Source organism: Caloenas nicobarica, chromosome 25 (assembly GCF_036013445.1).
Source record: "Caloenas nicobarica isolate bCalNic1 chromosome 25, bCalNic1.hap1, whole genome shotgun sequence".
In the NCBI taxonomy this organism is placed as follows: Eukaryota; Metazoa; Chordata; class Aves; order Columbiformes; family Columbidae; genus Caloenas; species Caloenas nicobarica.
This window is the reverse complement of record NC_088269.1, coordinates 3,979,111-4,003,440: the sequence shown is the minus strand read 5'-3', so window position 1 is coordinate 4,003,440 and position 24,330 is coordinate 3,979,111. Positions and strand designations below refer to the sequence as shown.

Below are 24,330 nucleotides of genomic sequence, written 5' to 3'. Positions count from 1 at the left end.
ATTTTCAATGGGATAAGGGAGGAACTTCTTTTTATTGGTGGACGTCTAGGTGGATAATGCTAGTGGGAAGTTTTCCATATGGATATTGTAGTAATGCAGAGCTACTGGTCCTAGAGGTGGGGGAGAACATACGGGTATATATTTTGGGATACAAATGTTGGTCCAAACAAAAATGGACTAAAAACCAGTTTTTTGTATTGGCACAGATCTTAACAGGATTTTCATCCATTGTCAGAAGTTCTCCAGCTATGCTGCTATGGTAGTAAATTATTTTTTCACGTAGGCCCTCAGAATGCCGTATCTTGTTTCAGTTGCCAATGAATGACCAGCAAACAGATCAGATCAAATAACATCAATTAGAACCAGCAGTCTAGAAATAAGAGACCCTATCATTAGCAGTTATTATTTGGGGTATTTGAGTAGAATTGTTTTAATGAGGGATTTAATCCAGCTTCAGTTATCCTTAATTTTGAGTCTGAGACTACTTTTTCTTGGTGAAAAAATCAGAATTTTGCAAGACCATGTCAGGGGTAGAACAAGGATTTATAAAGGAAACCTTTTCATTTTTAAAGACAGTTTCAACAACTGACAGAACCTACTGAAATGTTTTGCCAAATTGGAGAAAAGTTACGAATTCTGGAAGCCAGGTTTTTTTAAAAAATACTGAAAATACTTAAATGGTGGTTATTCAGTTACTTCTATGAATTACTTTAAGATGTATCACGCTGGTTCAAACACCTGTGGCATGGAGAGAAAGGAGACCTTTTCCCTTGAGTTCATGTAATAAACTAGCACAATGGCTGGAGCAATCAGCATTGGGTGCCAGCTGAAATGATCGTGTTATTTTAGAACAGCTGGAGACTCCGATCCAGTAGGTACTGTACAAAGTGTCAGGACAAAACCCCTACATTGCAGAACTTATAATCTATTCAATCTTAAAATTAATATAAGCAAGAGCCCAATTTAAGGCTTTTAATACTGACAATGAAGTGCAGAGGACCCACAGAATAAGAGCTGGATCTTAATTTTTTGCCACATACTAAAAGCTACACTCTCCTAAGTAGTGTGTTCCCAAATGTTCATGTACTTGTCACAAGGCTAATTCTCCATTAAATAAGTTTCTCTATATTGGACCATTTTTGCAGAAGACAGAACTAAGCACAGAGTTCATCCAGACAATAAGACATTGTTTGCAATATCATTCTGGCACCAGGTAGTGGATGGTATTAAGGCAGTGGTGACAATCTGAGCACCTGCGCTTTCGACAGTTCCTTGCGAGGAAAGCGAACCTGCACAAGGTGACAGCCCGAGTCAGTGACAAAAAGAGACACCATGCCTAAGAGAACCAGCTCTTCTCCCCACCCAAATGCTAGAAAATTCAATAAAGATATCCGCAACAGTGCCAAGTCACAAGAAAGATGTATTTCTGCTCTAAGAAATGGACAGTGCTTACAGTGCGTGCTCTAAGGTGGGTCTGCACACAGATGAAGGACATGCTGCCAACACACCGCAGTCGAAAAGCAGCAGATACCGCTTCAGTGGAAGAACGAACATTATACGGATCTTCGGGGGCATGGGGAAATGCATGCTGAAGAGTAAAAAGTTAGATTTATGACACTAAGACCTGAAGTTCCCCATGTATCGAGGGGATATGACACACCATGGGTGACAGGAGAACAGAGTGGGTACCACATTGCAACGCTCGTTCTCCTGGGATAAAGACACCAATTCATCATCCGCACTGCCAATCCTGTTCCATTCTGCAGCCTTGTGCTGAGTGCTTGCAGGGTGGGCTGGACGCAGCTGCAGCGACAAACACACCCGGCTCATTTTTCAAGTTCAGATCTTAGAGGGGAAGGGCTGCAACTCAAATCAAGTTGTCACTCTAACAACTTCACCTTTAGCTTAGTTGTTCAGGACCACAGGGTGTACTTGTGGTGTTGTATCTGGGCAGGGAGGAGAAGGCGGCGACAGAGAGACTTGATTTGTGTAGGATTAAGATGAGCAAGATCTTGGTAGTCAGTTAAAATCCTGTAGGTGCTATACATGGGTATGATCATGGCTGTGCTGCAGGCTATTTTATACAGCTACACAGAACTAGTATGTTAACAACTACCCTGTGCTGCTCTTTGCCAACGATGACACTGTCCCGAAACAGGAAACTGCTCTAGATTTCTTATACACAGAAAATAAGGTACATAAAAGATAGAGGGGATTTTTTAAAAATTATTTTAAACACATATTAAAGCTTGCAGGAAGATAAAACTTCATCCACACCTGCAGCTCACAGTAATGTTAATGGGAAGTCTTTCACACACCAAAGAAATGAAGTACAGGAATGTTACCGAGCTCATAAAAACTCCTTCAGAATCTAGAAAATGCTCAAATTAAGATTAAAGAAGTAACTCTAATTTAAATGCTTTTTGACATATACAGTACAATCCTTCATTATATTATGATTCCTCCCCATGTCAGCACATCCCTCATCCCCAAGCCCATTTTTCCTGCTCATTCTAGCTGCTTCTTACCTCTTCCCCAGCCTCCAGCTGAGCTCGACCTATTATCGGGTCCTGATCTTCCAGTCCAGACTCCTAGTCCAGTACTGAACCCCTCACCAAACATTAAAGCCCAGTTCTCCTGACCAGAAGTACCATCTGCCATTAAAGGATGCTCCCAAACCTGCACAATATATATCCATGAGTGTTACACACAAACCGTAGTTAATATAAATTGAGCTGCAAGACAATTCACATCAGTCAGGGAATCAGAATCCTTGCTGCTCTAAAATCAGCTTTGACCTGTGCAAAAAGAGCATTTGTATGTATATATATGTAGCATATAAATATAGCATTTTTCTCTTGCTAAAGCAGTGCTCTCAAGCGGGGCAAAAAATCCACCCAATGTATAATACAAGTGCGGGAACAAGGCAAAACTTCACCTATCTTCATGTACAACACAAACATATATTTTGCCTGTAAAAAAAACCCTGAAGCTACAGAAGAAAGGGGAATACAGTTGCATTACCCATCACAGAAGCGGTTACAGTCACTATTTCTAAGGGCAACAATCTTTTAGGCCAGTTACCAGGCAGGGCTGCCATCCTGCTTGTGGTGTTTGGTTAAATAGAAAGAAACCGACAGTGTTACTTGCTGAAAGCACCAAAGCTAAGCTAGAAAATGAGAGAACCAGATGTTCCTGAAGGAATGCTGGGAAATACTTGAGATAAAGGAGAAAGAAAAAAAAAAAAATCCTTAAACCAAAACATCCCAGAGGATTTTTTTTTTTGAGGTTCTGTGTCAACAAGTGACACTGACACAACACTGTCTACTCTTTCTCCCCTCTTTAGCAGAGGAATTTTGACTGACCAGATATTTTGTCAACATCAAGTCGAATGATTTATACTGGCATGGATTCAACCTTAAAAGTCATCGTTATTTTTCTTCAAGGTACCGAGCACCCATGTTCCTAATGAGAGTAGAGATTTGGAAAATCGCCGTCCAAGTATTCACTCCTACTCCAAATTAGTATCCAGCACAATCTTGTTTGAAGACCTGGTGAAATTTCTAGTAGCTATAAATTCAAGGATTGTTTAAAACTATCCAGAATAAAAACTTTAGACCCACAACATAAACAGCATGTTTGAAGGAGACAGACCTCTGCAGCTTTACTGATGGCCCAAACCAGCACCTTCGGGTTTAGATCCATGTGAACATGAGAATCCAAATTTCATCTTTTCAAAAAAAAAACAAATTTCAAGAAGTGTAGTTTCTTACAGAAAATTTACAAATGTGAAACAAACCAGAAGCCCAGATGAGAATCTTAGCGGTTTCATTCTTCTTTTCAGGACTTAGTCGCAACAAAATATTTATGTGCTTCTTGATGTTGATGCTAAATAGTATCAAGTGCTAATTGCTTTGCTGAATCGGGACCCATTTGCTGAAATAGCTTTTTATCAATGTTGCATAAGAAAACCTCACCACATCTCTTCAAAAATAATTAAATCCAATTTGTATTGGCATCAACCCTCTCGGCTTCAAGTCTAATTTCTTTAAGCCATCAGCTAATTTCAGCTGTTCACTGCGTTTTGGCTTTCAACTGCTTTAAACGCCTCTGTAATTACCCTCCCTATGCCACCTCTTTTCAAACACTCAATGATCTTCCTCTACGGTTTGGAGTTTTGAGAAGGAACATGTGTGTATCTGGCTAATGCAAACGTACCTTGTGCAGTCGTGCTTTTGCAACACCGGCTCTTGGGGACAGAGTCATAAGAGCAAGGCAATTATTTCTTCCCTTTCTGCTACAAGCCTCTTGCACAGAGCTGCAAAGATCAAGACAAGGACCCAGCGGGAAAATACGGTAGCGGAAACTTCTCCCCCGGAGCAAAGGAACAGACCTAACTAGAGCAAGCAAACACCTGCAATAATCAGGCTAAAAAAGCAGCGTGATGGTGCCATCAGCAGCAACAATGGGAAGCATGAGAAGAGTGCGAACCGATGGCACATCCCATCCCGTGGAGAAAGCGGACGAGTTCTTTGAGGGAAGCGCCGGGAATACCACGGGAAAACTGTCAGAGCAACTTCTTATCAGGGTGCAGAGCCCGAACCCTGAAAGGATTTGTGGTAATTGACAATATTTTTTCTTTATTTCAATTAAAATGTTTTGGCCATCTGGAAATGAAAGGTTTTGAAAATGGCCCGTAGTTGGACCTCAGGAAAAAATCTGGAGATACCCAAAATTGTTGGTTGCTTTTGAATTTTTTTTTCCTGCTTGAATATATAACCACTTCCAGAATACTGGAATCCAACCTTGCTCCTGCTTCCACTGAAATTAAAGGAAGCTTGGCGTGGTTTATGCACAAGATAAATCCCCAAACCCATAACATACCACACAAATAGGAGCCCTGGTGGGTGTTCTTTGCCGAAATAAATTTAAAAAAAAAAAAAATCCCTTCAGCACGAGCAACACCATCATCTGGTGAAATCAGCTTTATGCCGTCTCCTGTCAGGTGCGACAGCGCTTGGGAGTTCATGAGAGGCAAGTGATTAAAAGCCACCATAGGGCAATCAGTTTCCACTTCATTTTAATTTATTTTCTTGAAATAACCTTTGTAGGAAAAAATACAAACCCGTGTAGGAAAGAGCAACTCCTTTTGCCTAATGGGTTCCCAGTCACTGAGACTCAAATAAGCTGACTGCTTAAAAACAACTCGGGAGCCACAGTAAAAGATAGAAAATTATTGCTTCCTGTCATGACCAAATATTAAACACAGCACACACCTAATGGCTCTATCACTCCCCAGGGAAGAAGCTTTATGAACAATAAAATCCCAGCAGACTTGCACTGTTTGGACTTAGAAGCCTCATTATAGGCTCAGTGATCCAATACAATTTACAAGCTCAATGGATTCCACTTGAAGGAAAAGCCACTAAACGTGAAGTTACAAATGGAACGCCCATGGAGAAATAAGTATTTATTTGTGAAGGAAATCAGCAGAGAAGAGGAGATAGAGAGGGGGGGGGAAAAAAAAAAAAGGAAAAAAAGATAGGTTGGATGACAGCAGCACATTAAATCCAAATCAGAGAGAAAGAAAGATGGGAATGTGAATTAGAGCTGCAGAGAGAAAATGCTGTTCCAAGACACGCTTACATGATCCAGCCCGGAACACACGAGACTTGGATTCCACTCCTCACTCTGTCAAACCTCCAACGTGATCTTGGGCAAGTCATGTAAGCTCTTAATATCTTTAAAATCATGAGCCCATCTCCAACTGACTTAAGTTTCAGATATACGTTATATATTTTCAATCTCAAACTTGTTTTCATTTTACAAGGACTTTGGGGGATGTTCTGAGCAGGACAAATTATTTCATAGTCTGTCTGAAAGCAGGAAACGCTCCATATTAATTGGGGGGCCTTCTTCAGATGTGAAGCACTCGCTTCAGAGACTGAAATCCTGGGATGTTTACAGAGTAGAAAATATACGAGATCCCACCAGAAACAGATGGTGAAAGAAACACACAGAGAAGGGATGGACAGAAACAAAAGGTTCAAAAGGAAAGTAAGAGGCATTAACAAAAAAGGTCAGGGCAGATGAAGTGACAAGTCTGTAAAACCAGGTCTAGACAGAGGCCGAGAGGAACGCAGAAGGGGTAAGGAAGAGTATTTGAGGTCATAAATACACAGAGGATGCTTTCATGAGGATACAAATACTCTGAAATGTTGGCATTCGCAGTGATGAGTGCAGATGGATCCAGGCAAATGTGGATCCATTTTCAAGGAGTTGTAGAGATCCCATGTCACACGCTACCACTCTACATGCCCAGAATTTCTTCTGTGCTGTTTGCACAGTGAATTTATCCTCATCTTCTATTCCCAGAGGCTTTAGTTCATGGGATATTTTTATTTCATTCCCGTCTCGACTACTACCAAACTCATTGATTCTAAGGGCTCCTTGCACTATCTCATCTGTCCTTCTGAGACCCCATATTATCAGCAGCCATTTAACCCCCTTCACTTGCTGTTTACGAGAATGCCACAAACTGGATCAAATCCTCCTTATTGTAGGGACAAAGCTTCAATTTAAACATGATTCAGCCAGCACCACCAATGTTTTTTCTCTCAGCTAAAGCACAACTAACCTAACAAGACTGGAATCCATCCCCTCTTGCTGTCCAAACTGCACGAATGCATCATGGAAGCTTATCTGATCTATGCAGAATTGCTAAAATCCTTTGGGTCTTGTCTTCATTGGACTTAGTTTTTCTCAAGGCTTCCAGGCGGTAGTAGCAATAGTCAGATTTTATTTCTCTAAATTATACAATACGTCCTTGCTCAGACTTAACCATGCTCCCCTTGCAGTTCTGAAACCAGAACATGTGCTAACTACTCCAGTAACAGGCTTGGTGGAACTAAAGCAATCAATGGTGGTTAACGCTCCACCTGTTACTTTTTCCCCTCTAACATACCCAAAAAGGCGAGTACTCGGCTCAGCAGGCTCAGATGAGCTGCTCAGGACAGTCACAGGTACAAAGAGCTGGTGGAAATCAGGTTCTAGTTCTGTTACCTTCCTAATAAATCAGTGCCTGAAATCAGCAGTAATTTAAACTCATCTCATGTAATTCTGGCTGAGTTTCAGAAGCAGTAACGCCTTCAGCCCAGCCAGCAGCAACTAACACTCTGGGGGAGAAAAACTTTTAAATCATTCCAAAACAATCTTCAGTCTAACGGCAACAGTTTTCCACACCACCATAGTATTTTCATGCATCGATTTTCAGCATATGTATCTTTATGTTATCATTGAAAGCTAAAAATCACGCTTATCCTTGGTTTTCTGTTAAACAGAGTCTATGTGAATGGTTAGAAAAATACAGGGAGGCTGCAGTGGAGAGAAAGGAAAAGAACCTAAGACTTGCACAGCTCCAACTAGTTCCTTAACCACAAGTCCACTCTTCACTTTTCTAGCTCACTTAGAGAGATCTTTATGCTTCTTTTGACACTTAAGCTTGCTGAAAAATCTGTTGTCTGTCAACAATCAAAAAAAAAAAAGATTAGGTGAAACAAGCTAGTCTCCAACTTACTCCATCTAGAAGCTTTAAGTGATTGTACGCAAAGATTTTAAGACAGCAAACTAGTAAGGAAATTTTCTTTTGGCCTCAAAGAGCGGGTTTAAAAAAAAAGAAACAAACAAATGATGCACTAATAGAACCACTTGTCAAATGGCTGGATAGTGCACTTTAAGTTACTGACTCCCCACAAACATCCAGTCTACTAAAAAATTCATAAAGAGACAGATGGCAGAACAGCAGCTCTTTGCAGGAGAGCAGGGTTTAGCAGGGAACAAAGGACTTTGACTCCCTAGGACAAGAGACGGAATCACTGTGGGGTTCGGAGCTTGGAAGGGGGGACAGGAGCGCGGGGAGCTGAGGAGGCTGCATCTTTGTGCGGGTCCTGGTCTCACCCACAGCAGCAAAAGATCTGAGACATTGATTCTACCTTGGCAGGGCTACAAGGACTCTGGAGAACACAGTAAAACAACAACAATCCAACTCTGCCATATGTATGAAATCCTTCTTGCAGTAGAAACATGGAAATAAAACTAGAAACTCCTATTCAAGGAGCTGAAATCATTCCCACTGCTAGGTAATTGCTAACACTGCGTTGCAGGGGAAACTGAGGCACAGAGTTATGTGACTTGTTTAAAGTGACAGGGGAACTCGGTATCAGTGAGAATTCGATCCAGGCCTCTCTGCTATGTTGTTCTGCCTCTAAGCATTAGGAAATATCCTTGTGTTACCCAAGGGTTTTGGGGATCAATCCGAAAGGGAGATGGAAGTGATAAAGTCCTTTTTAGATAGCTGAAACTAAGATGGGAAAAAAAACCCAACCAGACAAAAACCCCTAGAATAGCCAGACATCTGCACTTGTTTCAAGCTGGATCCTTCAAAATGAAAGCTAATCTATTTCGCCTTTTTTAGGGAGACGGAATCTGGGGGAGAACATAAGATGACATAAAGCGCGGTCCTATTAACGTGGACATCTCACACAGAGCACTTCAACACACAGCATGAACACTACAGGGGCACAGGCAGAATGCTTAAGCCTGGCAACAGCTGTCTTTCCTAAAGTGAGTTTTAGTGCTTGTGAAACGTGCCAGCCGGGAGAGCTGGGTCCCCTGTTTGTCTGTACAGCAGGTAGGGCACGGGAATCAGCAGGGGAGAAAAGCTCTACCCGTGCTGCCCCATTTCTGCGATGAAGGGATGGACCCCTATGGCACAGGAATGTAATCTGGTCTCTTCTGCTCCTTCACGGAGATGCTAACAAGCGTGCCAGCTGCGTTGGGCTTTTTCTTTAAAAATAAGAACAAGAAAAGCCTCAACGTTTACAGCACATGTTGCCTGACCAATATTGTAGTTCACCCAGGTAATGCCCACCCAGCCCAGCACCTCACCCCAACCCCATCCATCGCTACAGCCACTGCTCCAGTTCATAATCGCAATAAATACACAAATAAAAGGTGGTAACAAAACACAGTGGATTCCTTGCAGGACAATCAGGAAGAGTTTAGGTTTACAGTAGGAGGAATTGAACCTGGGATCTCAGATTCTTAAAGCATCCGAGCTACATGATCTCGTTCCATCAGCTCAAAGACAGCAGAGGACTCACAGCAGCAGCACAGAGAATACACTCACATCTTGCAGTGGTTTTCCAAGTGATTTCCTCTGCTGGAGCAAAATGTCTGTCCAATCCCTGTTACATTGCATTGTTTAATTGAATTAAGATGTTTCATTGGCATTACACGGAAATTTCTTTTGACTATTTCTCTCTTATTAGAAGAAAAAAATAATAAGCAAATAAGCTGTTCAACCGAAAAAGTCACCCAGTTGTCCCTGGCACCCTGGGGGCTTCAATTAGATCACAGCTTCAGTAAACTAGGGAAAGCACTGAGAGTAACAAGCACGGAAAATAACCTGCTCTAAAGAGCTTAAATCTTCCAGAAACACCAAAAATAATTTAAAAAATAATCATCCCCACCTGATGAATGGGGAATTTATATCCAAAACTATATAACTGACCTAGAATGAGAAAGAAAATCTGCAGTAAAATGAAGAATTAAGTTTATTTGCAGTATCCTACGGATCTTTGTTGGCAGGAGAGGGTACACAGTAGATTTCAAGTGAAGCAGCTCCCTTTCATTTAAACAAGTGCTGGTTTCCAAGAGTGGGCAGAAAAATAACTGCAAGGTCCTTAGGATCTAAATCTAGTCCCTAGAGCAAAGGTCACAACAGAAAAGTTTTATTCAGCATAAGAACTTTTGGAATTCATTCAAGGAGAAGAAAAAGCCCAACAACAACATGGCTGACATTTTTTTCCCACTGAACTAATTCTTCCTTTTTAAACCGGGATCCAAGTTTCCATGATTTGGCAAACACCAATGAATTGTGTCCCCCAACTGCAATAAACAGGTGAACCAACACAACAGTCTAAAATATCAGAAGCATAAAAAGAAAGTGGGGAAAGAAACAAAGCGGAAAATACTGCATTGCTGAGGGAGTTACGTTCATTGGCAGCGACTTATGATGTAGTCCCTAACTCTGCTAAATCTGGTGCGTGTTTAGCTCAGTGAAACACTGGATGGCAGGTTATAACCTCACCGATCTGAATGCAAATCAAACACGGCACTTGCTACACCTACGCTAGGCACAGCTCAACCTAAGAGCGGGTTCCACCTGGTGACAGTCATCTACTGGAGCTCTGGAGATGTTGGTCTCTTCTCTGCTGTCCAATCCAACCGAGCTGTCACCAGGTTCCCCCCAGCTGCAGTGACAAAGCAGACGGCACCTCCGGAGCGCCAGCCACAATCCTGGCACACGTTCTTGCAGCAGGAGCGACGCGTGTTAATTAACGCAAGCTCAAAGGGAGAACCTAACGGCTTCAGACAAAGTTCTTCTCTGGCCTTCATTTTCCTTCAATTTCAAACTGAAAGCACTACTCCCATCTCATTTTGCACACATTGTTCAGACATGGCTCTGCTTAACACAAATGTAATTTTGTAATCCCTTCTCTAAATTGTTTTTTTTTTTTTACTTTTTACAGACATACTAGAATGTAACAGCTGCATTGTTACATGTCAAATGTTTATATCTACCTGTAATTTCAAACAATTAAAAAGCACCTTAATTCCAATTACTTAAAGAAAACCTATCATTCATTTTAAACTAAGAAAAAACCCACCATGAAGCCAACACTGAACTGAAAATCCAACCATATTTATTGGCCTGCGTGATTGCAGATGGTTGCAAGCTGCATTTCAGAAATTGCATTCCACCTGCTACCAAGTTCTTGAGCATAGATGTTTTCCTCTCAAGAAGCCATATATCAATAAATAAGCCCTAAATAGATAAGAGCACTGCTGCCCAGCTTCCCAAGTTGGTTCAGAACACACACGACTCTCCAGCAGAATTTTCTGCTTGTCTGAAGGACACATCAGCCCCACTGAACGCGGCCTGAGAGAGCCGACCGTTCGGTTTAACTCTCAAGTAGTTGTACTTACTGTGGTGGTAATGTCTGAGGATGACAGACTAGACAATGAATTCCTCTGTGCACAGACATGTACAGCATAACTTTGTTATTATATTCGCATTACATGTGTTGATTAAGATGTAGCACACAGGATTATCCCTCGCCACTCAAACCTTGTTTAACTGGCTAAAATGGTGGAATAGAAACAACTGTACAGAAGAGGGAGTCACTCGCTAGATGCTGCACTACTGATTAGCGAGTTGAGCGTCTATTCACCACGCTGCTCACTAAACCACACCACCAAACAGCTGTGCGGATTTGGGATCGTTCCTTTCCTCTGTGTCCTAAATCTGATTTAGTGAGTGCCTTTAAAACCAAGTGAAAACAGCTTTATGGGGCTGCACCCTTTATTTCTCTCATCTGCTTCATTATTGCTCCTACTGAACTCCAGATTGCAATCGCAATTTCGAGACATGCACACCCAGAGATGACAGGGAAGAACTGGCACTCCAGGAGAGGATGCTTCCATGCTAACAGAGCGCCTACTGCCATTACCAGGGGAGTTACAAATACAAGTTCTAGGCTTAGAGCAAATTAGGAAAAGCTTAGGACTCATTGAGCTCACAGATGACTTGTGATGCACATTTTACACACAGTTGTTAAAAGAAGGAACCCTGTTCTTTGTAATAGTTCCACTTCCATTGCATTTGACATCAACAGATCTCAAATCCCCACAGAAAGCATCAGAATCTTCATTTTGCATGAGAATGGACGGCTCACTCAATATGACAAATTCAGTTAGTGGTGGGAACTACCCCCTTCATGCTCTTAACTCACAGGGCTAATACCAGACTTACATCATGCTGCTTCTCCAGCAGTCAGACAAGGTTCAGAAAATTCAGATTGGAAAGTTCCCAAATGCAGATTCATACCAAACATCAACACGGCCAAAAATAAGCCAGAAATTTCACAGAGAAGGTCGAGATGGCATATCTAGTGCTTCTGCTTCTAGTCAGGAAACTGCCCCTCACACCCACACAAACAGCCCAGTCTGCTGGAATTTCCAACTTCGGCTCCAAGCACCACTTATTAGTACAAATTTAAAAGCATAAACCGTGGGGTAAAGGGAGTAGAAGAACCACAGCACATCATCGAAGTTCCAAAATTTAGACTGACTCTGTGATGAAAAAAATGAAGGTAGTAATTGTTGATCTTTATTCAAACCAGCTCGACCCACATTTCTACAAAAATATTGTTATTTTGTTAAAGAATATTACTGAAGCTGCCAGGTTGCTCGAAGCTTTATCTGCCTCAGTAATTCAATTGGATCATACCCCTGGTGAACAGAAAGTATTCCAGATACATACACAGAATATTTGATCACAATGAAAATGATACACAGAGAACTTCATTTAAAAAATAAACATCAAGAGTTTTGTCAAGGTAGACCCAGCTGGACTAAAGCCAACCAGCTCCTAGGCTGGTGATTTTCTAAAGAATTACAAAGCACAGACATCCCCAAATGGCAGACACTGACCAGCAAGAAAGACCCTCAGCTGCCTCAAAGCACACACAACAATTTGGGGTTGCTTTCGTGGGAAAACGAGGCTTTGTTTCCTACCTGTCAATGATCACGGGGTCGGACGGTGTCTCATTTCTGTTGCCGCAACTTTTCTTCTCACAGCACCGACTAGAGAGAGAAAGAAAACCAAAATTAAAGAATTACCGGGACAGTTGATTGCAAAGCTCTAAGTCTTGTCTGCAAACCTTCAGGACTCACTATGTGCCTAGAAGAGTGACTGGGAAATCTCTGGCCGGGCTTTTCAGAAGGGAGAGGAACTAAGGGAAGCGGGTGCCCTAATCCTGCTGGATTCCAGCTGGAATTTGGCACTTGCCTCCCTGTCGCCTTTTCTTCAAATTCCCAGCCAAAAATGAACAGCGATATGGTCACACTTTAGACTAAGGCACACTATTTATAAAGGCTTAATAAATGGTTAACAGATGTCATAATGGCATTACAGGCATGAGTATCATGTGTTATATATGGTCAAAAGTCCATCGAAACAGGGTGTTAGAACTGACTGCAAACAACCTACTAATTTATCGTATTCTAATAACTGATTTGTTGATTATTCAATATCTAGGAACCCCTAAGTTATTTGGTTTCCACTGATAAGCTCACTGACAATAGGCGATGATCCTTGCATACACACCAGCTGAGTACCAAACATTTGAATAGACTTTAAAACCAGTCCTTGCTCTGAAATTCTCCATTTTAAAAATTTGTAGCAATACAGAAGTCTGTTAGAAGACTTAAGCTGTCTTGATGCTCTGACAGTTTGTTCTAATCAAAGTTAACATGGGAGGGGGAGGATGGAGGCATCCAAAACTTTAAGTAGATATAAAACAAGTGCCATATGCCTCAAAAGTCACTAGATCAGATTCTGCCTTAAATTACACAAATACCTTTCAGAATTATGTTTTCCACATTCTGCTCAGGTTCTTCAAGTTTACGCATACAGAATCAACAAATTGTTTAGGTTTTTTGTACATTGGTATAATAGGTGCTGAACACATTCGCAAAATTCCCCAGCCAGTCCGAATCCTATGGTTTTCCAACTGAAGAACAATTCCAAGCAGAGGAATTTTAAAAAATAACTAAAATGCTTGAATTCACTGAAGGTAGTACAAAATATGAGAGAGTAGCTTTTCTTCTTGAAAGGCCTAATATTAAATTATAAATACCTAAAATAAGCATTTAGACAAAATTCAGATATGAAAAATTTCAAATGCACACATTTTCTCCTGAAGTTCCAGCGTGTGCCAGGAACTTCCCGTCTGCAGGTTGGAATTGCCCAGCAAGATGAGATCCAACTACCAGATCTATTTGAATAGCAGCTCTAACTGTTTCAACATTTCTACATTCCCTTTGCCTCAATCCTGCACTTATTCATCGATGCCAGCCCTTTTAAAATAAAAGGATACACTAAATATTTAAAAATCCCTGGGGCAGCCCCTCTAGCTGCTGTAAATTGTCATAGCTCCATCGACTTCAGTGAAGCTATGGTAATTCACACCAGCTAAGAATATCACCATTGCCTCCTTCTCCCAACTTCGTTTTAAGTGCATCTTTTATGCATTCCACTGCCTAATGATTGTTTATAAAGAATTGCATTTTTTTGTACTAAAAGTCAAGACGCGAGATGTTTTCTAAAGAAAAAAAGAATAAACCCCCAAACGGCAGAAAAGCCTCACTCAGAAGAATATCAATTTGGCATGTACTTCTGACATGTCCAATATAACGGTGCATTGGAAATAACACCGGGAATAAATGCCTCGCTGGTTTACATGCTGCTATAATAAAACCACAAAAGGAACTCAATTTTTAAAATAGTTTTGGAGTGGTTTGTTGTTTGTTTTGGTGTTGGTTTTTGTGTGTGTGTGTGTTTTTCCCAGCTAGCTGAAACAGCAGGCATTTCCTCTCTTTGCAATAATACTAATGAGATATCCTTTAGTCGTGTAACTTATGCAGACAGTCATTAAAAAATATTTCTAATTGCACTACAGCACCATAAGGTTCAAGCAGAACACACCAGCAGCGCCTCCACCACATCTCATCCGCTCGTACTCTTCCCAGAGAAGCTGCCATTTCTTTGCATCGTGTTTTAGAATGAATTGAGACTGGAGCACAACGTGGCTGGGTTCTGAAATCAGCACATCTCATTTTATTTTAGTTTGTGTAATTATCACAGCTAGGAACTTTACATTCGTAATACTTAAAAAATTTCATTCTAAAGCTGTGGCTTACAGCTGAAGTTCTCCAAATATTTTACAAATACCTACATCCTTGTCACACTTGGGTAACAGATTTTTCTTAGTGCTAGATTTTTTTCCCTTTGACCATAATATTTTTAAAGCCCAAACATATATGAAAAAAAATCTTGATGTTGGAAAACAGTCACTCGCTTCCAGTGAATGACTAGTTCATGCGTACAGAGAACTTGTAAAGACTGAGGATGTTTCAGACCAACATTTTAGCAAAAGTACCTCTCAACTCTTTAAATCCTTGTTTCCAAGTACTTCATCACAGTATCCAAGCACTATCATTTCCACTGGGTTTGTTTTACAAGTGCTGTCTGTAACAGAATTGACATGTTCTAATTTAAGTCAATGGCAAAAATCCCAAACTCTGGTGGTCCAGGATCAAGCCTACAATATTCTCTTAACACAAATTATTGGCATGACTTAACCAATATTTAGAGTTCTGCTAGGAACATATCTTTAGAGACACTCATCTGCTTAAAATAAGAATATCAAGGCCAAGACTTCTATTTTCTACACTTTTTCTTATTATATTTTCCCCTCTAACTAGATGTACGCAGGAAAAGTAATGGTTTACATTACGAACTGTCCTGAAAAAGCCTAAAAACAGATACAGAAACCAAAAATCTACCACAGACACCACCAGAACTACAAACTGAACCCTCCAGAAGACTCATGTCAAAGGCAAACTCGCATCCTTTCCCTCCTCACACTTGACTAAAATGGTTTTAAAATTCAGCCCTCAACTTCCCTCCCCTTGCTCCCCCATCAAAAAAAAAAAAAAAAAAAAAATCTGTCTCTAATTTCAAACTCAAATAAGCTCACAGCATGGTGGCCTTTGTTTTGTTTTCTTCTCCCCAACTCCTCCCTGCAATTGCATAACAAAAGTGTCTAAATTCACACCATCTGGCCGATAAAGACACAGGCCCCAGTGGCCGCCTGGCCCAGCTGATTAGAGCTCCTGTCTAGTCTGAGCCTTGTGGCGAAAGTCACAGCTGTGGGGCTCGCCTGCCTCAATGCAGCTCTGTTATTAGCCAGCTGTAGGCCCTGAGACTACTTCTGTTCAAATTATAATACCTTTTAACCCTCTGAGCATTGAGGGCATAGGGGGTTGCTGGCAGCAGCATAACAACTACTTTCCTCTGAGTCCGTAATTGGAAGAAAGGAAGAAAAGAAAAAGTTACTCGAGGAGAGGAGACTGTTTACCTTGATTTCCAACCATTGAGGGGAACGACTGTGTATTTTAGATGCACCTAACAGGAACAGTTCCCATTAGGCTGTAATAACCCAAATGCAAAATTCCAGATTTGCAAATAAATAAATAGAGCCTCTTGCTGAAAGCACTAATTATTGAGAGCTGAGAGTTTAACTTTCAATTGGTATGACAGATTGCTGTAGCCATATCAATATTTAGACAACTTTCCTGCTAAGCACGCATCTGTCACCGTCTGAGTGGAAGACGCCGAGTTTCGGATGCACTTGTCTCTATACAGCAAGAATATCTGCCTGTGTGATTACGTTAAAAAAAAAAATACCAAAATAAAGCCTACCTTCAACTAGCAAGGATGGGAAGAAGAAGGGAAAGATAGGCAGACCCTTCTTTTTAAAAACAGTAGGCATCAATTTGGACAGCACAGTGGGTACAGTGCATTAAATTTTTATATACTGTTACTAATGCAAACTAAACTAGGGGCTTTAAAAATTGATGCTGCCACTTAAGCAGCACACAATGAGGAAGATTTGATTATTGTACTTAAAAGAAATAAAATAAAATGTCAAGTTTAACTAGAGTTGAATCCATTCCCTTGGCATTATTCAAAGTGATATGTGTAATGCCTCTTTGGAATATGCTGCATCCTGTTCAGAGATACTTTAGGAAAACACGACATTTAAAGTCAAATGACTCGATTAGGTTACAGAGCGCTTTTGATTTTGTTCACTAATCTGCGTTTTACATGGCAAGAACGTCCCTGAGTTGTAATTCCTCCTTGGCTAATCCATCAAGCAGGAGAGTTCAGTATAATCGGAATAATGGTTTACATTTGTAGAACACTACCTTAAATCAAGCACGGAATAGGTTTGTAGGCATCAGCAGAGGCCAGCTATATAAAAGCTGAACAGAATGTTTGATGCCATAAAAATTGTGTTTTAAAGAAGTACATTTGCAAGGGAAGATACTGGTGTTTGATGAAGTATTTTAACTTCTACAACAGAACCGCACGCTATACGGAAGCATGGAGAAGGATGAAATATCCATCCTAACTGTTATTTTGTTAGCATAAACCAGGACCCAACTCCATAGCGATTCAAAGATTTTTTTTCTCTAATGTTCACCCGGTTACAGCGAAGACTTTAAACAATATAGATAGGATATATATTTAAATACGTACACAAGTTTTAGACGTGCCAGAAAGTAGCATACACCCCGTTGATCTGTGCTACTACATCTACAGGTCCTCGTAAAGCGCGCCGTATCTCTCGTACATGATATACGCTGTATTTGTGCATACATACGTGATTGTTGGTCAAAAGGAACAATGCTCATTTTCTTAATTAATGAGAGCAAAGCACAACAGATAAACACTAGACATTTACTTCATTCTTATTATATTTTAAAAGTGATGGAATGGTTGACATAATTGTTAACTACCACAGGATGTCTGTCCAAATAAGCTGCTCTTACTATGTTAACTTAAAAGGCTACTTAAAATAAAAATTAAAAAAAAATCAAGCAACAAACTGCAACATTAAAAGAAGCAACGTTCAGTCCAACAGCTTAACGGCCTCCCATAATACAATAAGTCACAAACTGTTAATAAAGGTCATGATAGGTTTTGCATCTCATTTTCTGAAAGAACATTCTATGCACAATTTAACACATTTTAATATATCACATTGACTGTTTGCATTGTTATATGTATTGAAAAAAATTTAATTACACGAGAACAGGAAAAGTTATAAGTTACCATGGAAGCACGATGTACATACATAAGGTACATGTAACTTCAGACTTAAACAAATGTTATTAAAAACATCCTCAACTCATTTTACCCTCTAATTTATAACCTTACATGCTAAAAATAGTGGGGTTTAATTAAAAGGTGGAAGTCCTCTAAATATTGTTCACACAGTATAGAAAAGAAGGATTTGTGTTTTGGTTTGAGAGGCTTCTGTTTTGGTTGGGGTAGAACTAAGCAAAATTTAAGAACATTAATGAGTATAAGCTAATTAAGAAAAATAAAATATTTCACTAAAGTACATTAAGAATACTTTTTAGTTTCTAAGTAAAAATCTGTAAGTTAAACAGCTCATTCTCAAAAGGTGAACAGGAATTTTTGTAAGAAATAAGCATATGAAAAGTCTCAATTTAAACACCACATACAAAGGCCTAGTTTAAACAAAAACAGTGCAGCTGAGATTGTGGGCCTGGGCTTGCTAAATTTCTTGCAGAGGGGAAAAAAAAAAAAAACAACTACAAAAAACACCACACACAAACCCCCAAATATCTGTATTGAACCCAAATCCAATATTACCCACACGTAAAACGAGAGTCTTCCTGCACCAAGAATCTCTCTGACTCAACAACAACAAAAACCAACCAAACCAAACTCTTCCTACCTACAGCCTCATCAAAAAGGCCACTTTGTCATCTACGGAAACCAACTTAACAAATGATGCCATTCATAAAGTCACCCTACCTGCACATGACTTCATGGGTAAGCAAAACTCTGCACATTTCTGGATTCTTGTTCTGTCCTTCATAAGTGATGGGCTACAAAAATAAAGAAAAGAGGTAAGCCAGTAGCATACAAGAGTTACTTATTTGTCATAACATTCAGATCTGAGGTCAAGGCTTTTTACCTCACCATTGCTTGCAAATAAATACCTGCCCCAAGGCCTTTGTGAGCAGGGAAAGCAGCTTATACATAACTATTGATAAAAAGTAGATAAAAACCTATAATTTGTAGAGGGGGAAAAAAAAAAAAAAAAGAGAGAGACTTAAGAGCATTACTTTTGAATTGCCCTCAAAAATAAGGTCTTCAATACAAATGAATAAGAGAATAAAAACTACACAGGGCGATGTTAAGAAAAAAGGAAGGATGAGGTGGGACAGGGCAGCTATTTATTTATTAGCTGTGCTCACCTGCTTGGTGACTGAATCGATGAGCCGAACGTAGAGATCCTGTTCAGTCCTGACACCTAGAGCAAGAGATGAGAGTCAGAAATAATGCTGGTAATGTGCGTCTTTCCCTAAACATCACAACAAAATCATTAATTTCAGCTAGTGCTTTATTAAACACCCTCAGAAAGACCATTTAGTTTGGTTTCCCAAGCCCATCCACAGCAGGTGAAGTTCAGAGCCCAGCCCTGCACTGAAGGGGCACCATACAGGGAATTCCAGGGTATTTTGGAAATCAGAGTGACAGCACCTACAAACCTCGCCTCATTTTGCAGTCTACAGAAGGCGACTGGGAATGGGACTCACCATTGCTATAAAGGAGCTGGAGTTTGTAATGTGTGCCATTGTTCGTCTTTTCATTGCCTTGCTCCTGAAAGAGAGAATTTTTAAAAAATTTCTTCCAGAACTTACACTTGGCACATTTAAAATGCAAAACCTGATAATCATGATTGAAGTGACAACAAAGTTCATTAAAATTCTGAGAGGTGAATCCACTGATTGGGATATATTAACCTTCCAAATGACCCAGGACAAACTACAAAATACAGCTGACATATTTTCCTGTAGGAGTTCAAGAACTTCTTTTCCTCTCTTCTTCGCTATTATGCTCTCAACTTTTTCAAGGCAATACACCGAGACAAATTTGTATGTTTTAAGTCAGTTAATATAAAGCAGATTGATACCAGGAAAGCTCGGTGGATTTTGGTTTTAGTGTGTTCGTTGCTTTGTAACAGTGTTATTTTGAGTCATTGTTATTTATTTCCTGAAGGTTGTGTTACAGGGATGTTCCTTACAGGGTTTTTTTACACGGTAATTTCCTAGAAGATAATTTTATACAAGTATCCTTCATAATTACAAAAATCTTGTCCATGACTAAGAAAATACTTGTAAAAACAATGTGAAATGGTCAACACATGGATTAAAAAAATCCCAAACCAAATGCTTCTCAAGTACTGCCATTTACTTTGGAGTCTTAAGAAATACAAATAATCAAGCTCAACAGATAATATGACATATTACAGGTCAGATTCCACTTCTGTTAGGGTACTAATAAAACTTGGCAGATCTGGTAGATACTGGGGGAAAAAAAAAAGGCACGCAGTTGTCCCTCATGAATTTTTTAATTCTCTTTTTAGCAGATGTATGAAATTCCCATTTTATTCCCGATCCAGCAGAGGCTTGCAAGCCTTTTGAACTACAGCAGCACACAGAGGGAAACAGCTTTACCAAAGCACCTGAACACTCGACCAAGAGCTGGCTGTATTTTGTCAGGGACAACAGGTATTAAAAGTTAGCGGCTCAATTGGAGGAGAAGAAAAGGTCAAATTTGGAGAGGAAAAGAGGAAGAAGAAAGATAACAAGCCTTACTTTATCATTTTCTACAAAGTCCACAAAAGCTGTCCTCTCTATTTCCACGGGCTGCCCCTGTCTGTCGTAGAGAGCCAGAACAAAGTGAAAGAAATTGGATTTCCTCAAGTTGGAGGGTGGCTGCTTTTCAAAGTGAGCTCTGGACAAAGCTACTCCGCTGTGGAGGAAAAACATGGGATGGGGTGTGGGGGGAAGAGACAAAGACATTACCAGGTTGTGCAGTAGTAACAGCAGAACAACAACAGAAAAGGCAGAACACATTCAGAGAAAAGCTGGGAATCGTCCACCTTGTGCGAGTGTCACACGAGGTTAGGAAGTGTCACTTGTCACCCTGGCTCCAACGGCTCCTTCCCCAGCGGGACGGCGGGGAGGGCCGGGTCAGCTGCGGCCGAACGCGGAGCCGGGCGAGGGGACAAAGCAATGCCCAAGTTTGAAGCTGTCATTGTAACACTCATTTTGGCTTGGCCCTGGTATCTTTATGGTTATGCTCTGAGGACAAGAGTAATTTACATAGCCCAAATGTTAAGAGATCGGTTATTGCTAAAGACAGTAAGCGTTTTACTTCCTCCACTACCTATATCCTTGCCTGTCACACTCACGGCTGGAATGCAACACACAGCTTGGGAAGTAGATGTAACATATCAGAGTCTGGAAGGGCTATCTGTACATTCCAGCATCATTCCCTTTTCCTGTAGAAGACAAGTGACCTTAACATTTCCTACAAGTGGACTGTCAGCTTGAGGGCAGCTACATTTTAGGCAAAAGACAACTAGTTTCAAGCAGAGCATCCACTTTCCTCAGCAGTGAATTTTGTCAATGTAGTCTTTACTCACTGATCTATTTGAACCAATGCCTGGGTCTTCAATTTCTGATTTAAATGGAAAGAATTTAGACTCCAGTTAATTAGCCCTTGCCCAAATCTTGTTCCTGACCGCAGAACATGCAGCGGTGTTTCCCACACATTGCCCGGCTTGTAAAGACTCAAATGCTTTTGCATATCCAGAGTATCCCTAACTGCTACATTCCTTAGTGAAACTAGTTGTAGCTCCCTCTCCATAATGCAAATTCGAAAATAGGTGCACGCCAGCAACTCCATATTACTTAACAGACAGATTAAATCTATTTGCCAGACAAGTTACGAGTCAGAACAGCTTTGATTGTCAGTCCCCAAAACAGCTCCACTGCATTAACCAAAGTATTTGACTCTTTTGGAGAACTACAGATGTTTCCCCGTGTTTTCCATTGCCAAATTGGTACAGTGGGGACTCGCCACATCCGCCACAACTGCACCAAGTTTGGGGCTTCCTCTCATTCTACATGGAAAAACTCGGATTTCTTGGTTTGTTACGGAACTCTGAAAAAAACCCGGGAACGCCACCACCTAACACAGCGCGACGGCGTCTCCACCGCGCCCGCAAATTAGAGGCTGCTTGGGAGCCGCTTCCTTTTACTTTCGGTTTCCCCGGGAATAAACCTCTCCCCTCCTCATCGTACTTATTAAACCCTCTATCGACATTCATAAAACTCTGATAACTCCTCCCATAGTGTTTGGAAAACCTTTCTCACTGATCAAGCCGTGGGTGGGGGCATGGATGGACTATTTCTATAATGTCCCTGTTTCATTTGAAGTTCCATCTGCTGTTACATGTCCTTTGCCTTGTCTCTGTGTTAAATAAAAGCAAACTTATTCCCGGAACCAATTTAGCCTTTCCCTTCCCCGATGCTGCTACTTAAAAAAAATTTTTAAAAGGTATCCGGAGAGCGAGGAGAGAAAAACAAAACAAAACAAAACACCACTAAAAAGGTTTTTCATCGTCTTACCCCTAACGGGAAGAGACGGTCCTGTGCCGACTGGCTGGGAAGAGAAAATTAAAAAAGCAGGAGGGGAAAGCTAAGCCGCCCGAACAAGTAAAAAGCAAAGAGTCCCCCAGTTCCGTGTGTTTACTGGCATTGCAGGGCAGCAGCGATCCCTGGCACCCGCAAGTGCTGGACCAGCCGAGCGGTGCAGGTGGGATGGAGCGGGCAGGGAGCCGGCAGGGCAGTGGAGCTTCGGGAAGGGAGAGGGGCAGGGAGGGGGGCTCCGGCCAGGCAGAGGGCAGGGGAGCGGAGCTCCGGCCAGGGAGCGGGCAGGGGAGCGGGGCTCCGCGCAGGGAGCGGGGCAGGGCAGCGGGGCTCCGCGCAGGGAGCGGGGCAGGGCAGCGGGGCTCCGCGCAGGGAGCGGGGCAGGGCAGCGGGCAGGCAGCGGGCTCCGCGCAGGGAGCGAGCAGGGGAGCGGGCTCCGCGCAGGCGGCCGCTCCGCGCTGGGGCCGCGGCACCGCCTGGCTGCCGGCACGGCTCTTCTGCCTGCCAACTCCCCTTCTCACTCGGAAGCCTGCTTTGCTCGCTGCGTGCCTCTAGCAGCCTGCAATCCACGAGCTGAGGTTTCGTCAGTGCTTACCGTAGCTACAAAGACACTTGAAATAAGTAAAACAAGATGGGCCGGGGCGGAGCGAGGGAAAAGATCTACATTTAAATTAATCCTAACTTGGTCCGCTCCTATTCAGCTGTCTGCCCCAGAAAGCGGGAAGGAGTTCTGTGTATCGCTAGGTACAACCAATCCACCCCCACACGCATCTCCCTTGTGCTGAAAAAGAAAGAATGATCCGAGCTCTGTGTCATCTGATCCCTGCACTGGATTTTCGGACTCCTGATGCTTTCCGTTTTTGGAGTGCTTCTCCCTAGCTCTAGCTGTACTACCCTGAATTTTCACTGACTAGAGGAGACCGGGAGGAAGGAGGGGGACAGAAAGGGAGAAAATAAATTTAATATCAAATGCAAACAACAGGGAGTAAAAAAAGGCTTGGGTTAAAAAAAAAAAAGGAAGGGGGAAGTGGGGGAGAAAACAGTCACAGTTACCTTTGTGCTGCTACGTTTGCATCCACAACCCCAACGTTTCTGACCCAGGACCTGACGGAATCCATTTCAGAACCTAGAGATTTATCTTTCAGAATTGGTCCTCTTCCTAAAGTATCTTGAATCCCAAACATTTAAAAAGTCTATTCCAACTAGCAACAGTTTCCTTTTGGGAGATAAGGGAGGAGGAGAAAAAAAAAAAAAAAAAAAAGACGCAGCCTTTGAAGTTGACACACACAAATCCCAGAAAGTGGAGAAGTTCAGCTTTAAAACCAACTTCTTCTGTCTTTAAATGTTACGTGTTTTTAATGCCTTCAAATAGGGAAAAAAAAGTTTTTCCTCTTGCAAAGTAAAAGTTATGCTGATTCAGTCTTGCCTGGTGTCATTATCCTTCAAACGCAGGAGAGGAAACTGCATCCAGAAACTGATAGCAGTTAACAAGGATCACCTGTTTCTCAGACACAGGGAGAATTGATTGCTGCCTAATCCAGAGGAGAAGGGGGAAGAAAAAAAAAAAAAGGAAGAAGAAGCGGGATAAATTGTAAAAGAAAGGAAGAAATGGAGCTAAAGAGAGTCTGATTACACACTACGGCTGGGAAGCGCCGATCCTCCCCAAAGTGGCCACCATGAATGGGTTACAGCGAGGGGAGCGCACGGAGCGGGAAGGGGGCGGAGCCTGCTCCCAAATAAGGGCTTCTCATTTGCATAACCCGCCCCGATTGGAGGGCTGCGTGCGATCCTGCCGCCTGCCGGCTCCGAACGCTCAGCCCCGGGGCGGGGGCGGCGGGGCCGGAGCCCGGTGGCTGCGGGCGGGAGAGGGACGGAGAGGGACCGGCCCGGCCCGGCCCGGCCGGCTGCCTTGTAATTTCACGTCGTCAGCCCCACACCAAACGGTCCTGCTACATAACTGACCTGCGCTCAATGCAGCAATCTCTAGAAATCTGTTCCATACAGAAATAATAAAGCGACGACACAGGTAGTTGGCGGGTTTGCTTTGGGGCGCGGTATTTTTAAAAGATTTTTAAGTGCTTAGAGGGCACGAAATGGGTC

The 24,330-nt window shown here is 41.8% G+C and overlaps 1 protein-coding gene across 3 annotated transcripts in view; it reads right to left on the bottom strand.

Annotated features, from left to right (window-relative positions):
* EBF2 (EBF transcription factor 2) overlaps positions 1 to 23,883 on the bottom strand; it is a 122,088-nt gene extending 98,205 nt beyond the window's left edge. For all 3 annotated transcript variants that reach the window (XM_065651850.1, XM_065651851.1, XM_065651849.1), the window contains exons 1-6: positions 23,284 to 23,883; positions 20,389 to 20,545; positions 19,327 to 19,390; positions 18,985 to 19,040; positions 18,539 to 18,612; positions 12,640 to 12,708 (exon numbers count right to left, since the gene is read on the bottom strand). In XM_065651850.1, coding sequence (XP_065507922.1) covers positions 12,640 to 12,708; positions 18,539 to 18,612; positions 18,985 to 19,040; positions 19,327 to 19,390; positions 20,389 to 20,545; positions 23,284 to 23,414 — 551 coding nt within the window. In that variant the 5' untranslated portion in view covers positions 23,415 to 23,883. The remainder of the gene's footprint in view (positions 1 to 12,639; positions 12,709 to 18,538; positions 18,613 to 18,984; positions 19,041 to 19,326; positions 19,391 to 20,388; positions 20,546 to 23,283) is intronic.
* Positions 23,884 to 24,330: the final 447 nt, after the last annotated feature.